This window comes from Mauremys mutica, chromosome 20 (genome assembly GCF_020497125.1).
Source record: "Mauremys mutica isolate MM-2020 ecotype Southern chromosome 20, ASM2049712v1, whole genome shotgun sequence".
Classification (NCBI taxonomy): domain Eukaryota; kingdom Metazoa; phylum Chordata; order Testudines; family Geoemydidae; genus Mauremys; species Mauremys mutica.
The window spans coordinates 19217684-19235386 of NC_059091.1; the positions used below are offsets into that span (position 1 = coordinate 19217684).

Below are 17703 nucleotides of genomic sequence, written 5' to 3' on the forward strand. Positions count from 1 at the left end.
AGATGCGGGGCCTGGGCAGAAAGGCAGATACAGTATCATGGAGGCGGGGGGGCAGTTCTCCGGATCCCCGCAGGGTTACGCAGTAGCAGCGAGATGCTGAGGTGACAGCGATTCCTGGAAACTACCCAGGGCAGAGGAAAGCACAGTGGGGCCAGAGCCCGGCTGGTGTGAATCGGCCTCCTTCCACTGAGCTCAATGGAGCTAGGCCGGTTTACACCCACTGGGATTGATTCTGAGAAAAATGTCTGCTTTGAGAGGTGTTGGGAGGGGGAGACCCAGCACTCTGGGTGTCCTTGCACACCTGGGCACTATCACCTGGGTCCCTTGCACCAATCCCCAGCCCCTGGGTGTTCTTGCACACCTGGGAACTAGCACCTGGGTCCCATGCACCAATCCCTGGCCGCTGGGTGTCCTCGCACACCTGGACACTATCACCTGGGTCCCTTGGACCAATCCCTGGCTTCTGGGTGTTCTTGCACACCTGGGCACTAGCACCTGGGTCCCTCGCACCAATCCCCAGCCCCTGGGTGTCCTTGCACACCTGGGCACGAGCACCAGGTCCCTCACAACAGCTGCCGTAGGGCCAGGCTCCCTAGTGGGACAGGCTCTGTGCTCAGCACTTGTAGCTGGGATGACCTCAGCGAGCCTTGTTAGCAACCTGGCCCCACTGCCGCCCCTAACGGCTCAGGGCTTTCGACACCGCTTGAGTCCTGCCCTTCGGAGAAGTTGGGGGGAAGTAGCCAGGAGATAAGTGGCCTCGTGAAAAGGGAACCGATAAAACCCCTAGTTACTCCCCAGATGTTTTCACAACAGAGCCGGCCTTGGCGCTTCCCCCAGATTCCATGGTCTCGCTCCGTGGGGCCAGCCCCCCAGCTGGGGTGACAGCCTCGCTCCATTGGCCTAGCAAACTACTGCCCCCCTCCCTTCTCCCCGTACACCATCCCCCGCCCCTCTGCTTCAGCCCTGGGTGTTGGGTCTCTAGGTGCAGCCCATCTTTGGCCTTTCTACTGAGACTGGGTCAGGTCACTTCCTCTCATGCATTAGGTGTATTATGGTAGCAGCTACAGACCCCAGACTGAGATGCGGGGCCCCATGCGCCAGGTGCTGCACAAACTGGGGCAGTCGGCCTCGGACCACGTAAGATGCTCCTTAACACCCCTGCATCCCTCCCCCGCCCGGCCCCCGTCCCGGGCTGGGAGGTAAAACTCTGCAGATAAACTGTTGAACTCTGGGGCTGCACTGACCAGGGCCAGAGACTTTTGGGGTGTTGGACTTTTGGGTGTTTTTTCGGGTTGCTGGACTTAAGAGGAGTGAAGTTCTGGAACAGCCTTCCAAAGGGAGTAGTGGGTGCAAAAGACAAATCTGGCTTTAAGACTAAGCTTGCTAAGTTTATGGAGGGGATGGTATGATGGGATAGCCTAATGTTGGCAATTAATTTTGGCAATTGATCTTTGATTATCAGCAGGTAAGTTTGCCCATTGGTCTGGGATGGGATGTTAGATGGGTTGGGATCTGAGTTACTGCAGAGAATTCTTTCCTGGGGGCTGGCGGGTGAGTCTTGCCCACATGCTCAGGGTTTAGCTGATCGCCATATTTGGGGTCGGGAAGGAATTTTCCTCCAGGGCAGATTGGCAGAGGCCCTGGAGGTTTTTCGCCTTCCTCTGCAGCTTGGGGCACGGGTCATTTGCTGGAGGATTCTCTGCAGCTTGAGGGGTGAGCTGGAGCCGGTTTGCACGGGTTCGCGCGAACCCGTTGTTAAATTTAGAAGCGGTTTTAGAACCGGTTGTTAACTAGCTTCCCTGCGAGGGAAGCTTTGATGGGCTCTGCCTGGGAAGCATGTAATTCCTGCTCCTGGCCGCCAGGGGGCGCCGTGCTGCGCTGAGGGAGCCATGTGAGCTGCCTCCTGGCCCTGTTGCTGCTCCTGCTCTTTGGATCTCTGGCCCTGGGGCTCCTGCTGCTGCCTGGTGAGTCCCGGGCTGCGTCCTGCTGCGCCCAGCCCCCCCCCCCCCCCGTGTGAGTATCTGCGCCCCTCCCCCGCCTTCCCAGGGAGGGGCTAGGGATTCAGCACAGGGGCCAGCCCAGCCCTGCATGTCTGATTGCAGGAGAGTGGGGGTGCTGCTGGGGCCTGCGGGCCCCTGGGGCCGGGGCTGCTCGGACGGGGGGGACGCCATGGGGCCCTTTGCAGACGGCCCCCAGCTGGTCCCAGCCAGCAGCTCCTGGGTTGGAATTTGAGCAGCAGCTGGTCCAGGCTCCTGCCTGCAACCAGGGATTGGGGTTCATGGGCCCGCAGAAAGCCTAGAGAGAGACTGACCAGCCATGGCCGCCGGCCACCAGCCCCCAGCGCTGGGGGGACTTGGCTGGTGCTTCCGGCCCCATCTGGGAAGCGGCGCCCACTGCCGGGACCCCGTGTGCGTCAGGGGAAGGGGGACACCCCGGGGGCAGCAGATTCCAGAGGAAACCGCAGCTGAGCCTGCCTGAGAAACGAAGCCCAGACTGTGCAGAGCTAAATCAACCCAACTGTGCAGGCTGCCTCTGGGGGGCCGCAGGCCAGGAATGGGGTGGGGGGCTTAGCCCACCCCGCCCCCGCAAGGCTCTGTCATCTTAACCCCTTGTGGCCCCAGGAGGCACCGTTCTTCTGAGGCCAGAGCCTCTGGTTGTTTTTGAGTCCAGCTCCAGCACAGAGCAGAGCAGCCCAGCGGGATGGGCTAAGGGGGGAGTGTCCTCGACATGCAGAGGAGTAGGCTGTTATCCTGCAGTGGAACGATGTGACTGGCACTCAGTAAACAGATGGAGGGGGGAGTCAGTCACCCCTGGGCGAGCCTGGTGAATTGTGACAAGGCTGTGCAAGGGAAATCCTGCCCTCGGTGCCCCCTGCATGGCCCTGCCCCTGCCCATGGTGCTCTCTGTGCCCCTAATGGCCCCATTGACCTTCCCGCTCCAGTCGGTGGATCTGCCTGATACGTACGTACGTACGTGTGTGTGTGTCCGTGCGTGCGTGCGTGCCTGGAGTACCCAAAGTATAAATCCAGCCCTGACAATGGGGGCTCCCGGTCTTTGTTGCTCATACACACAATAAAAGACCCAGCTGCCCTGGCCAAAAGTCCAGTTCCTAACCAGAACCAGTTAAAAATATGACCAGGGACAGGGGCGGCTCTAGAAAGTAGGCTGCCCCAAGCAGCGCGGTGCGCTGCGCTGCCCTTCCCCGGTCTCGCGGCGGGTCCCCTCTTCCCGCGGCTCCGGTTGAGCTCCCGCCGACATGCCTGCGGCAGGTCCACCGGAGCCAAATGCCGCCCCCCCGGGAAAGGGCCGCCCCACGCGCCTGCTTGGCGCGCTGGGGTCTAGAGCCGCCCCTGACCAGGGATCCCAGCTGGGGCTGATTTCCCAGACCACCCCGTTTCTGCATTTTTAATTCCACCATCGGCAGGGCCCTGACTGGCCATTGGCCCAGGATTGGCAGGACTGGGGCGGCTGGGGGTGTGTGCAGCTGAGTGGCGGTTACCATCTGTCCATGGGGCCTCACCCTGTCTCTGCCTTCCAGGGCTCTGCATCGCCCTGTGCCTGTGGGGCACCGTGGCCCAGAATCCTGGCGTACAAGGTAAGACTGACTCCTCCTGGCTAACCTTCCCCAGTGCTCCCAGCTGCCCGGGCTCCGGCCTCCGGTCCCATTCCCTTGTGGGAGGAGAGCAGAGTCAGAGTTCTGGGGAGCCGGGAGCAGCCCTTTGGCGTGGGCGTCTTGGGGTGGGTTTACAGAGCAGGGTGGGTGCGTGCAGGGGAGAGGAGAAGGCCCCTGTGTAGCCCTCCCCTTCCCTTCCCAGCCCCGTGGCCAGCAGAGAATAGACCCTGGGGCCCAGGGCTCTACGCTGGGGGCTGGAGTGAGGGGCAGGTCCCCTTTGTAGCCAAGGGCCGGGTTACTGACCAGCCCGAATCAACCCCCTGATGGCTCAGATGTTAGAAGAGGCATTTGTACGTTCCCCCTCCCAAAATTGGGCTGAATTGAAACGGTCCCACGTGCACAGCTGGGGGGCGTTTGGGATTCGGGCAAATTCCCATTGACCCACTAGGGTCCTCCAGTGCTGCACCCACCCTGCTCCATCTGCTCCCATCCCAAGCCCTGCAGCCGGCTGAGCTACACTGCGATCCTTCCGCTCACGCTGGTCAGAAGGACGGATCCCAGCAGAGCCTGAAACACTGGGCAGCTAAAGGATCCAGGAGCCCCCGTAGGCAGGTCACAATCTGGGTCATGGGAGGCAGCTCAGGATCCAAACTGGCCTCGCAGCCAATTTTGGTCTCAGTCAATCCAGAGCAGAGCCGGGCAGGAATTTCCCAGGGAACCATTTTTTGCCAGAAAATGCCGATTCGGTTGAGAGGAATGTTTGGTTTTACTAGAAAAATTGCACAGAGGAGGGGGGAGATGAAATAATTTTCAAAATGAACAATTCCCGTGTTCTGGTTTGAAACGAGGTTTGGGTTTGAAACTGACGCTAACGAGAGTAATGACGAGAGCAACAAAAAGGAGAAAAATGGGGTGAGATTGAAAACGTTTCACTTGAAGCGATGCCCGGCTCCGGGGGCTCTGCCTGTCTGTGCCGGGGGCACCCCGGGGAGCCAAGGCCTCCTGTGCAGCCGAGGGCAGCTTGTGGCCAGGCGGTGGATGGCGTCGGAGCTGTTTGCCAGGCGCCTAGGGACGAAAATCAGTGAATGGGGCGTGTGAAAGGAGTCGATCCCCCTGTGTGTGTGGGGGGGGGGGGGAGCCGCTCTGCACTGTCTGACCCTGCCTAGCTGTTCCCGCCCCTGCAGGTACCACTGGGGACTGCAACAACCATGTGATATGCCCAGCAAACGCCAAGTGTGTGAACAGCACCCACTGCACCTGCCTGGATGGATACCAGCCAGATGGGAATCACTTCTTCTTCACCGACACAACAGAGACCTGCAACGGTAACGGGGCTCCCACGTTGTCCTGCGGGGGCTGGGACAGAGCAGAGCATTAAGGGCTGGAGCAGCCGACTCCACTGACTCCAGGGCCTGCTGGGGGTGCTCAGCCCAGCTGGGGAATGAGGGGGGGCAGCAGCTCGGGTGAGGGCCGCCCTCCTGGGGATCGAACCGGAGCCTCCAGAGTGAGCAGCAGGAGCCAGGAGTGTTGGGCTCTGTGAATGGGGCACAAGGTGGGGATCTGGGTGTTTGTGGGGCTGAACCCCCCATACCTGGGACAGGAGCCTCGGGGGGGCTGTTTCCAATGCTCCAGCAGCAGAAATGGGTAACTGAGAATCAGGCCCTTAATCACTAACCGCTCAGGGGCCCGTTCACCTGGGTCCTGTCACCCAGCTCAGTGCAGGGGCTGGGGAGTGATATGGGGAACGTCTCCCTGCCAGGACTGTACAGAGCATCCCCTCTTGCATTACAGATATTAACGAGTGTGTGGGGCCGAGCCCGCCAGACTGCGGAGCCAACGCAGACTGCAACAACGCACCTGGGAGTTACTCCTGCACCTGCATCGATGGCTACGAGCCCAGCTCTGGGAAAGCCAACTTCACGCACCCAACTGACAACAGCTGCCAGGGTGAGCTCTCCTCTGGCCCCACCTGCTGAGACCCCCCCTCGCACAAACAAATGCTCATTCCAGGCCTGGCGCTGCACCGGGGCTGCTGCTGTCTTTGGCAGTGGCCCGAGGCCGTCAGTGAGGCTGTGATGAGACGTGACCCTCACCTGCTCCCGCAGAGCATGGGGCCAGGCTCACCCCTGTGCCCGGCGCTTGAATGAGGAATAAACCCTCTGGGCTAGAAACAGACCCACGGAGCAAACTCCTTGTGCTGCAGAGATGCACTGGGGAGGGGGGAGGAGACCCTCGCTGGCCCCAGCATGCAGCATCTGGGCTGCTAGTGTCCTGCTGAGCCTGGGAAGGGGCCCCGGGAACGGCTCTGGGAATTGGGCTAATGAGTTCTTAAATTCGCCCCTGGTCCCCTATTGCTTGAGCTTCCGCTGGGGGCAGGCAGCCGTGCTCCGCTGTGGCCTCTAGGGGGCGCAGATGCTAGTTCGCGGGACCCTCCCACTGCCCCAAGCTCCCTACGTGGGCAGCGCTGGGAGGGGCATGTGCTGTGACTGGCATTGCCAGCCCAGCCCCAGGCTGCCCTGAGGCCCCCCGAGTTCCAGCAGTCTGGGGCGGGGACGTGGGGTTGGTCGTCGGCTCCGTGTGCTGTCCCGGCTCTGGGCGGGTCGCCGGCCCGGCAGACCCCCAGCGAAGTGCCCAGACAGCCCAGAGTCGGGGCAGTGGCCAAGGCGCTCGGCCAGGTTTATCGTCAATGCAGCCTGGTGCCAGCGCCCAGAGATGCCACAGGGACACGGCCACACGTCTGCCTCTGCCAATGGACCCCGACAGTTACAGACTGAGACAAACCATCCAGGATAAACAACCGACGTCCCAGCTTGTGTGTTTCACAACATGCTTGTTACCCCCCTTGTGCCTTTCTCCTGCTGCTTCAGACAAAACATTCCCCACCCGTCAAACCATCTGATCCTGTGCCAGGCAGGGGAATCTGGTGCTGGGATGTGGTTACATAGTCACTGTGTTGTAGCAATGCCGGCAATACCGGTGACGAGTTTGTTTACCGGATGGTGAACTTGCCGGCAACCCTCTGCTTTGTGACAGGGTGTGACTGGTGCCGGGGGGCAAACTGCACAGTGGGGCCGACAATCCCCCAAACTGTTGGTTATTTCTGATACTTAGATTCACCGAGCCAGCAACAAACCAGCTGCTCCGATACCGGCTGCTTCCCCAGAGCCAGAAACAGCTCCCGGCTCCTTTCCTAGTGTGGTTTCAAAGGCAGAATTTGGGTCATTTAGCCTGCAAGGTGCTTAACCCTTTCTGGCTCAGTGTCCCACAGGGCCGGACTTTGCTCAGAGCATCACTTCTGCTGACTTTGTTTCGGGCCTTATACCAGGCCCCTGCTCCAGGCTCTCTCTGCTCCAGCCCCATGTCGCTCCCCCAGGGCTGCTCTGTGAGGGGGATGTGCTGGGACTGGCATTGCCAGCCCAGCCCCAGGCTTCCCTCAGACACCCTGGCTCCCAGCAGCATGGCCCAGGGACACACAGGCTGGGCAGCTCCGTGTCGCTCCCCCAGGGCAGGGAGTTTGCCCAGGGCACAGACCGAGAGGTCTCTCTGGGCTCGCAGTGCAGTGGATTTGGAGACCCCTTTGCGCTGGTGAAGTTGGCGCATGCACCAATGCCAGTCCCCTGGCAGGGGATACCCACATGCTGGTGTCTCCACCGGGGGACGCTGGAAGCTGCCAGCTGCTTAATCACTTTGTGCTGGTCCCTCTCTGTGCTCCCTGAGCCCTCCGAGTCAGCAAAGCACGTGCTTAGCTCCAGCCCTGCCCAGCTACGCACTTAACTCAGCTCCAGTGGGTCTTAAATGCATGGCTGAGCTCGTGACGCCAATCCCAGGCATTAAAAAAAGATCAGATTCACTTAGAAAATCACGAGCTTTAGAAAGACCAGTGAGCAAGGGGCAGTGTGTGGAGAGAATTGAATTGAAAAGGGGCAAATTTAAAGCAGATACAAGGAGATACTCCTCCTCCCGGGGCAGCCGTAGCCTCTGGAACTCACTGCTACTGCGGCCAGGGGCCTGTGAATGTGTCGAGTTTTAAAGAGGGACTGGCTGTTTCTGTGGGGAACGACAATGCCTGGAGCTGTGCTAGTTAATGGACAATAATTCTGGGAGGGAGGGGAAAGCTCCCACTTCAGGGCTTAAGCCAACCTCTGACTATTAGAGACCAGGAGGAGTCCTGCATGGGGGCAGATTATCCCTCATCTGCTGCGAGACTCTGACACCTTCCTCTGTAGCACCCGTCGCAGACAGGATACCGGGGTAGATGGGCCTCGGGGCTCACCCAGGCTGGCAATGCCTGTGTGTTCCTCTGTGATTGGAACCTGAGGGGGATTTCTGCCAAGTCCCAGTGTTCCCACCCCTTGGGCAACTCAGCTTCAACCATGGACTCCTAAATCTCCCCAAATCTTGGCCCCATTGGGGCTTGGCCCATAGAGGCCACAGTGGCTGTTCTGGGGTCTGAAGGTCCCCTTCCCTCTGTTACGGTCACAGCACACGCACACAGTTAGAAACAAAGCATCACATCCTCTCGCTGGCAGGCTGCAGCTCAACACAGGGTTATTCTCAGAATCCAGAACCCTAGCACACGAGAACTCCAAACAGAGAGAGACAAAGCAGGCTGCTCCTGAAGGCAGATGGGCACAACTAACCCCACTTTGCTGTAGGCTGGCCCTTTGGCAGACACACTGCTGAAAACTCCAGATCCAATGTTTGTCACCTGAACCCCCCCTAGCCTGCAAGAAGGTCAGGAAGCCCCTTGCAGATGTAAAGTGAGAGCTTGTGATGCTAACGCAGTTTTCAATACACCATATTCTCCAGTGGCCGTTCTGCTGCCAGAGCAGCCTAATGTGGCCTGAGCGTAGCTGAGAATCAGGCCTGTGATTGTTAAGCTCCCAGGGGCCCGGTCGCTTGGGTCCCATCACCCAGCTCAGTACAGGTGGGTGATACAGGAACATCCCCTGGCAGGACTGTACAGCGCGTCCCCTCTTGTGTTGCAGATATTGACAAGTGTCAGGGCCCGAGCCCGGCAGACTGCAGACCCCATACAAACTGCACCAGCTCTGGGAAAGCAAATTTCACACACGCGAGTGGGGACACCTGCCAGTCCCCCACTGCACCCTGCGCAATTGCCCCCCACACACATACTTCCCACACACCCCTGGGCTCATTCCAGGCCTGGTGCTGCACTAGAGGCTGCTGCCATCTGCGGCAAAGGCACCTGATCCACTCACCGGGGCTGTGATCAGCTGTGACCCTCAACTGCTGCTCCAGCACTTGGGGGCCAGGATCTCCCCTGCCTCAGTGTTTGCATCGGGACTAAACCCCTATGTTTACAGGGAGGCAACGGGGAGACAGGTGGGGCCCTCACTGTCCGCACCACACAGAATCCAGGCTGCTAGTGCCCCTGAGTCTGGGAAGGGGCCTTGTGTATGGTCCACGTACAGCACAGTGCGCTCTGCCCCCTATGGGCCTGGGGGGCAGGGAATAGCCCCAGCGCAGGGCACCCCGGCCACGCCCCGAATCTCCCCCTCCCTCAGGGCTGGGAGCAGAGCCTTTTCCAGCCCCACACTGACAGGGAGCCCCCTGGGTGGGAGGGTGTTTCCTAGGGGGGCCGTTATCCCCCCGTAGGCAGCCAGGGCGGCCTGACCGGAGAAGGGGCCGGGGCGTTCCAGGCCCTTGTTTGTGACGTTCAGCCGGTAGTTAGAGCTTGTGTCAAGTCCCAGCCGGCCGTTCCCATGGAAACCGCCCGTTACACCCCCGTTTGGGGGGCGCAGAGCACCGGGCCCGTAGCACTGGGAGAACTCAGGAGCCCATTGGTTCAAACGCTTCCCCTGGCAGAGACCTCGCCCAGCCGTTCCTGCGCCAGCCCCAGGCCGCGTGGGATCACCCCAGCCAGTGCCCTGGGGCAGGTCTAGGCACAAGAAGAAATCAGCGCCGCAGGGATCTCAGCCAGCGTCCCGGGGATTGTGCGGGGATAGCTGGTATCGGGAGCCGTGTGGAGAATCCCTAGGGCTTCGCCCCGGGGGGATTGATGGCGATCGCTGTTCTCTTTGGAAGCGCACTGATTATTCCAGACCAGCAGGGGCGGCTCTAGGCACCAGCTAAACAACCGCTCCTCGGCTTGTCCCCGCGGGTGCACACCAAGAAGCGGCCCCTTCTCTGCAGCCCGGGCAGGGCTGCGCTACCGGCTCCCACCTTTCCGCGGTAAGCAGCCACCCCCCCCCAGGCGGAGCTGGTAGCGCGGCCCGGCCCCGGCTGCAGAGGAGGGGCCGCTTCTCGGAGTGCACCGGCGGGGACAAGCGGAGGAGAAGCGGCCCCTCCTCTGCAGCCCAGGCAGGGCCGCGCTACCAGCTCCGCCTGGGGGGGGGGGGGTTGCTTACCGCGGAAAGGCGGGAGCTGGTAGCGCAGCCCTGCCCGGGCTGCAGAGGAGGGGCCGCTTCTCCTCCGCTTGTCCCCCCCCGTGCACTCCGAGAAGCGGCCCCTCCTCTGCAGCCGGGGAAGGGCCGCGCTACCAGCTCCCGCCGCTCTTCCGCAGTAAGGCCCCACCCCCAAGGCGGAGCTGGTAGCGCGGCCCTGCCCCAGCTGCAGAGGAGGGGCCGCTCCTCAGCTTGTTCGCGCTGCTCTCCTGCGGGCAGCGGCCACCCCCCACCCTCCAGATGAACCGGTAGCCAGCTGCGGGCCGCCTCCCTGGGGGGGGGGGGCTAGGGCGGCGCTGCGCTGCTCGGGGGGGCAGGGGCTCGGGCTGCGGTCGGCGCCGCTTGGGGGGGGCGGTGCTCTTCTTTTCTGCCTGGGGCGGCAGAAAAGCTAGAGCCGGCCCTGCAGACCAGAGTGTCCGGACGGGGAGCGATTCCACAGGAGCTGTTACCCTCAATTTCCCCATGTACTTAAGCCCCTAGAGACACCCAATCTCAGAGCTCCCTGCAACTCGGAGCGAGTTTGGAAGCCGCGGGACACCCGTGTGCCCGAGGGAGGGGAGAGCTCTGGCCACACCACCGAGAACCCAGCGCATGGCCCCCCTTTTCCAGCAGACAGAGCGTCAGAGCTGGGGAAACAATTTGGAGCAGCGGCTGTGCTGTGGCTGGTTGTGTGTACAGCACCTGGCACCACGGGGCCCCGGCTGCAGCGCTACCCGCTATAAACATCCCAATGGAACCAGGACGGGATGGATAAGGACGCTGGAAGCTCTGTTCCCATCCCACGTGGACTCTTGGAAGCCTTCAGGGGCAGAACCCGATTGTACGTCGTTTCCGGAATAAAGCAGGTTCTGGAAACACGGAGCCGCCTTGGTGCTGTCAGGAGAACCGGCGAGTGTCGCATGGTCGAGGGGCGGAGGAGGCAGCACTTGGCAGGTTGCAGTTGGTAGATTCTGACAGGGTTCAGTCTGCCCTGGGAGCAGCTCAGCCTCTGAAGAGGCAAAACCGGGCACTGGCCAGGCTGAGACACAAGTAACGTGGCACCTGCACAGCACAGACGGGATCAGAGCTGAGGCCCATCTAGCCTGGTATCCCAGCTCCAACGGACCAAAGCCAGATGCTGCAGAGGACAGTGGAAGAGCCCTGCAGTGGCAGCCGGGGGATAATCTGCCCTCACTTCCTGGTCTCTAAAGCCTGAAGCCCCACAGCAAGAGGTTTTCTCTCTCTTCCCAAATGTTTCTCCCTTTAACTATGATCCCTCTGGCTGTTCTTATCATCCGCAGGAATGTCCAGTTGTTCCTGGAATCTTGCTAAATTCGTGGCCTCAGTGACTCCTGTGGTGGGGAGTTCCACCGGCTAATCGCACATTGCGCGAAACAGCCTTTCCTTGGCTCAGTTCCGAATTTCCCCTCTTCTCACTTCCCTGACTGGCTCTGGCTCTCGTGTTATGAGGTGGGGAGAACAGAAGGTCCCCATCCCCCTTCTCTATCCCCTTCAGGCATTTATAGACTCTTAACACGTCCCCTCTTACCAGGGCCGGTGGAAGCACTAAGCAAATTAAGCAGCCCTCTAGGGCGCCGAGATCTGGGGGGCACTAAAAAGCCGGTGCCTAAAAATAGACGCAGGCTCAGGCTGCAGATCGCAGACTGTAGGGAGGACGTAGATGAGAACTAGGCTCCCAGTGAATTGCTCTCCTGCCATTTACAAAGCCAGCGATTAGGGAAATCCTTTGATTCCATCACAGACCATAGGGAGGAGGAGGTGATAAGAACCAGCTCCCAGTGAATTGCTCCCCGGCTCCTGTCTCCTGCCATTCAAGCCTGGTCTACACTAGGCGTTTAAACCGGTTTTAGGAGCGTAAAACCGATTTAACGCCACAACCGTCCACACTAGGAGGCACCATATATCGATTTTAATGGCTCTTTAAACCGGTTTCTGTACTCCTCCCTAACGAGAGGAGTAACGCTAGTATCGGTATTAACATATCGGATCAGGGTTAGTGTGGACGCTGATCGACGGTATTGGCCTCCAGGAGCTATCCCACAGTGCAGCAGTGACCGCTCTGGACCGCAATCTGAACTCGGATGCAGTGGTCAGGTAGACAGGAAAAGCCCCGCGAACTTTTGAATATTTCCTGTTTGCCCAGCGTGGAGCTCCGATCAGCACGGGTGGCGATGCAGTCCGAAATCAAAATAAAGAAAGAGCTCCAGCACGGACCATGCGGATGTGATCGCTGTAAGGGCAGGCAAATCCATTCTATCAGCGCTCCGTTACAGAAGATGAAATTCAGAATCCTTTTTTAAAAATCTCCAGACAGACGCCATAGCAGGGACTCAGCGCACTGCAGCGTGACAAGCGTAACGGAAAGCCAAAGAATCAAATGGACGCTCATGGACTGGAGGACTGAAGCTATCCCACAGTTCCTGCAGCCTCCGAAAAGTATTTGCATTCTTGGCTGAGCTCCAAATGCTTCTAGGGTCAAACACAGTGTCCGCGGTGGGTCAGGGCATAGCTTGGCAATCTACTCACCCCCCCACCCACCCCCAGAAGCGAAAGGGAAAACAATCCTCTGACTCTTTTACATGTCACCCTATCTTTACTGAATGCTGCAGATAGACACGATGCTGCAGCCGTCAACACCAACATCCTCACTCCCCCCCCCCCACCATGGGTGGCTGATGGTACAAAAGGACTGGTAACTGTCCTCGTCATCAGTCTATTGGCACATGGGGCAGTAACTATGCTGATTAGCATCCGTCAGGTCAATCAAGGGCGCCTGGCCCTAATTTTTTCTGGTGGATGGTGCAGTATGGCTGGTAACCATCGTCATCATAGCAACAGGGGGCTGAGCTCCATCAGCCCCCACCCTTCATGTGTAAAGAACAGATTCAGTTGCCCCTGGACTAGCAGAGGGATGCTGGGCTTCTCTCCTACACACTGCTTAATGTCCTGTCTGGACTATCATAGCAGCTGGAGGCTGCCTTCCACTCATTTCTCACTAACAAGTCACCATGTCTTTTTATTCCTGCATTCTTTATTACTTCATCACACAAGTGGGGGGACAATGCTACGGTAGCCCAGAAAGGCTGGGGGAAGAACGGAATCAACAGGTGGGGTTGTTACAGGAGCACCCCCTGTGAATAGCATACAGATCATAGTTTCTGCAGGATCTGACACAGAGCAGCTGTGCTCTCTGGTTCTATGATACAGTGGTTATCTAGTACACTTGCCTATATTCTAGGCAGGACTGATTCTATTTTTAGATACCATAAAGGAGGGATTGACTCAGGGAGTCATTCCCAATTTTGGCTTTTGCGCCCCTGGCTAAGAGCAGCCAGGGGCACTTATGACAGCAGCAAATGGTACAAAAGGACTGGTAGCCATAATCATCCTCAGTTCCAATTTATAGAAGGGTTTGGATAGTGCAGTATGACTGGTAACCATCTCTGCTGTCATGCAAAAGCAAAAGCATGCTTCTGTGTAGCGCTGCTGAATCGCCTCTGTGAGCGGCATCTAGTACACATACGGTGAGAGTCACAAAAGGCAAAACAAGCTCCATGATTGCCATGCTATGGCATCTGCCAGGGCAATCCAGGGGAAAAAGGCGCGAAATGCTTGTCTGCCGTTGCTTTCCCAGAGGAAGGAGTGACTAACGACATTTACCCAGAACCACCCGCGACAATGATTTTTGCCCCATCAGGCACTGGGATCTCAACCCGGAAGTTCCAAGGGGCGGGGGAGGCTGCGGGAACTATGGGATAGCTAGGGAATAGCTACCCACAGTGCAACGCTCCAGAAGCCGACGCTAGCCTCGGACTGCGGATGCACACCACCGAATTAATGGGCTTAGTGTGGCCGCGCGCAATCGAGTGTATAAAATCTGTTTTACAAAACTGGTTTATGCAAATTCGGAATAGTCCCGTAGTGTAGACGTACCCTTTGAAAACCAGGGAAGTCCCAATTGCTCTCTGACTCCTGCCATGTGAAGTCCTTTGATTGTGAATCACTCATTGTACAGATTGCTGTGTCGGTAGGTACATTATTACAGTACTCGTTCTTCTGTCTTGTAGTACATTGCACAGCAGCAGCCAGAAGGAGAGTGGAGCAGCTGGGGGTGGGGGGTGCGTAAGACCCCCCCGCTGGGGCTAGGGTGACCAGATGTCCCGATTTTATAGGGACAGTCCCGATTTTTGAGTCTTTTTCTTATCTAGGCTCCTATTACCCTCCTGCCCCCATCCCGATTTTTCACATTTGCTGTCTGGTCCCCTAGCTGGGGCTGAGCGGTGCTGGCAGTGCGGTGCAGCCGGGGCCGGCTTGCATGGGATGCTCCTTGGAGAGCAGGCTGCAGGTTTTCCAGGGCAGATGCTCTGCTCCCTGGGGAGAGACGGGAGGGAGGCCACAACTGGCAGCTCTGTGGGCTCTCTTGCGTGGAGGGGCGGCTAAGCCGCTTTAACCCACCTCTCTGCGCCCCAGCTTTCTACCCTCCCGACCCTGCGTTGGTGTGAGGGCCGCGCACTCTCTGCCTCACAGTCCTGCCTGCCCCGCGCCCCCTGCCAGAGCGAGAGCCCAGCATTCAACTCCCCAGCCCGGGCGCAGGACGGACTGCGACACGCTCCTGTTGCCCTGGTGCAATTGCACTGTGACCTGGCCCACGGCTGCATGCCAGGGACTGGAGAGGAGAGCGTCCATTTCACCTTGCGGCTCTTTGAATCCTACCCCATCCGCCGCCCCCTCCTCACCCAAACCCGGTCTGCTCCCCTGGCACTCCCCAGCCAAACCCAAACCCTCAGTGACCGAACCCAGTCTGCTCCCCTCCCCCACCTAACCCGAACCCACACTGACCCGAACCCGGTCTGCTCCCCTCCCCCACCTAACCCGAACCCCCACTGACCCCAAACCCGGTCTGCTCCCCTCCCCTACCTAACCCAAACCCCCACTGACCCCAAACCCGGTCTGGTCCCCTCCCCCACCTAACCCAATACCCACTGACCGAACCCGGTCTGCTCCCCTCCCCCATCTAACCCGAACCCCCACTGACTCAACCCGGTCTGCTCCCCTCCCCCACCTAACCCACACCCCCACTGACCAAACCCGGTCTGCTCCCCTCCCCCACCTAACCCAAACCCCCACTGACCCCAAACCCGGTCTGCTCCCCTCCCCCACCTAACCTGATACCCCACTGACTCAACCCAGTCTGCTTCCCTCCCCCACCTAACCCGAACCCCCACTGACTCAATCCGGTCTTCTCCCCTTCCCCACCTAACCCGAACCCCACTGACTCAACCCGGTCTGAGCCGCGCGCCCACCTCACCCGAACCCCCACTGACCGAACCCGGTCTGCTCCCCTCCCCCACCTAACCCGATACCCCACTGACTCAACCCGGTCTGCTCCCCTCCCCCACCTAACCCGATACCCCACTGACTCAACCCGGTCTGCTCCCCTCCCCCACCTAACCTGATACCCCACTGACTCAATCCGGTCTGCTCCCCTCCCCCACCTAACCCGAACCCCACTGACTGAACCCGGTCTGCTCCCCTCCCCCACCTAACCTGATACCCCACTGACTCAACCCGGTCTGCTCCCCTCCCCCACCTAACCCGAACCCCCACTGACCGAACCCGGTCTGCTCCCCTCCCCCACCTAACCCGATACCCCACTGACTCAACCCGGTCTGCTCCCCTCCCCCACCTAACCCAATACCCCACTGACTCAACCCGGTCTGCTCCCCTCCCCCACCTAACCCAATACCCCAGTATGACGGAGTATCTGCCATTCTAATTTTATAAATTTTATTAATAACAATAATTAAATATTATAAAGGTAGAATAAAAAGTAGTACATTCTGATATGAAAGAATGAAGGAAGGAAGTATAGGTGACCAAAAAGGGTGTATTTCTGATTACAATCAACGTTGCTTAATTTTCAGGAAAAGTCATCCTGATCTCTTACTCAATGTTTACGTCACCTAGGGAAAGACATACAGAACGAGCTTATTCAGCTTCTATCCAATGCCATCCAACAAAAAATCCCAGCATCTGCTCATGCTGCAAAATACTTTTCGATCATTCTAGATTGTACACCAGATGCAGGCCATGTTGAACAAAATGACCATAATCATTTGGTTTGTGGATAGGCCTACTTCAGAGTCAGAGAATGAGACTGAATCAGTATTCAGAAAGGAACACTTCTTGGGATTTGTCGCTTACAGGGACAACTGGAGCTGGTATGACAGAAACGATTCTTCACCAGTTAGAAGAGATGTCACTGCCTATAGAAAACTTGTGTGGTCAAGGGTACGATAATGGGAGCAATATGAAAGGGAAATAAAATGGTGTCTGGCGAAGAATTCTGGATATTAATCCACAAGCCTTTTTCGTTCCTGGTAGTGCACATTCATTGAATTTGGTTGTTAATGATGCTGCAACGTGTTGCTTGGAGGCAACTGCCTTCTTTGATTTAGTTCAACGTGTGTACATGTATTTCTCAGCTTCTACACGTCGCTGGGAAGTTCTAACACACCACGCATCTAATCTCACAGTTAAACCATTGAGTGAAACAAGATGGGAAAGTCAAATTGATGCCTTGAAACCTCTTCGCTATCACCTTGGTGACATCTGTGATGCTCAGATAGAGATCTATGATGAAACTACTCTAACAGGGTCATCTGGCAATATGGCACGAGTTGATGCAAAGGATCTTGCAAAAGCCATTTCTAGTTTCAAGTTTCTTGTTTCTCTTGTTATGTGGTATGACATATTGTTTGAGATCAACATGACTGGCAAACAACTTCAGGCGAAAGAATTCGACATAAGTGACGCCATTAATCAACATGGAGAAACCAAGAAGTTTCTTGTAGGCCACAGAAGTGACGCAGACTTTGAGAAAACATTGGTAGATGCAGGTGAACTTGCGGAGGAGTTGGATATACCGGCACTTGTTGAACCTGATCCAATCCGTATTAGAAAAAAGAGGAAGCAGTTCACATATGAAGCAGATGACGAACCTATTTATAATCTGAAAGAAAAATTCAAAGTGAACTTTTACTTTGCAGTCATCAACACAGCAATACATTCAGTTGAAGAAAGATTCACAGTGATGCAGCAAATTAGTTCAGTATTTGGCTTCCTATATGATGTTTACCGTTTGCAAAATACAACACCAAAGCAAAGTATGGAACATTGCTTGAATCTGGAGCAAGCTTTGCAACATGGTGAATCCAAAGATACTGATGCCTTTGACTTGTGCAATGAATTGCAAGCAATTGCCCAACGAGTCCAAAAGAGTGCATCGCCGCAAGCTGTATTGAACTTCATATGCACAAATAAACTGACCGATAGTGTCCCCAACACAGGTAATGCTCTTCACATCCTCTTGACTCTCCCAGCTTCTGTGGCCAGTGGTGAGCGAAGCTTCTCGAAGCTCAAGTCGATAAAAACACACATGCGGACATCAGAGTTGCAACAAACACTTGTTGGGCTCTTGACCTCAATAGAACAAGGTCGGAGCACTGACTTGGAGGAACTTGTTTCTAAATTTGCTAAACTGAAAACGCCGAAAAATTAATTCTAACGTGTGACTTTGGGACAGTGTGTTGTGTAGAAGGCATGTGATTTATTTTCAGATCCAGGCTATGTTGTGCAAAGTGAAACCAATAACAGTGTCAACACTGTCAGGTTATTCATTTA

At 57.4% G+C, this 17703-nt stretch overlaps 2 protein-coding genes across 6 annotated transcripts in view; both read left to right on the forward strand.

Moving 5' to 3' along the window:
• Positions 1-1080: 1080 nt before the first annotated feature.
• Positions 1081-17639, forward strand: LOC123353812. The gene is made up of 6 exons (XM_044995225.1): positions 1081-1137; positions 2942-2969; positions 3539-3595; positions 4798-4938; positions 5405-5560; positions 16557-17639. The coding sequence occupies exons 1-6, from the start codon at positions 1081-1083 to the stop codon at positions 17579-17581; spliced, it is 1464 nt and encodes a 487-aa protein (XP_044851160.1). The 3' UTR covers positions 17582-17639.
• LOC123353438 (adhesion G protein-coupled receptor E2-like) overlaps positions 9177-17703 on the forward strand; it is a 110522-nt gene continuing 101995 nt past the window's right edge. The window contains exon 1 of one of the 5 annotated variants that reach the window (XM_044994520.1): positions 9177-9585. The gene's annotated coding sequence lies outside the window, so the exon portion shown is untranslated. The remainder of the gene's footprint in view (positions 9586-17703) is intronic. The other 4 variants (XM_044994524.1, XM_044994521.1, XM_044994522.1 and 1 more) reach the window with 4 other exon arrangements.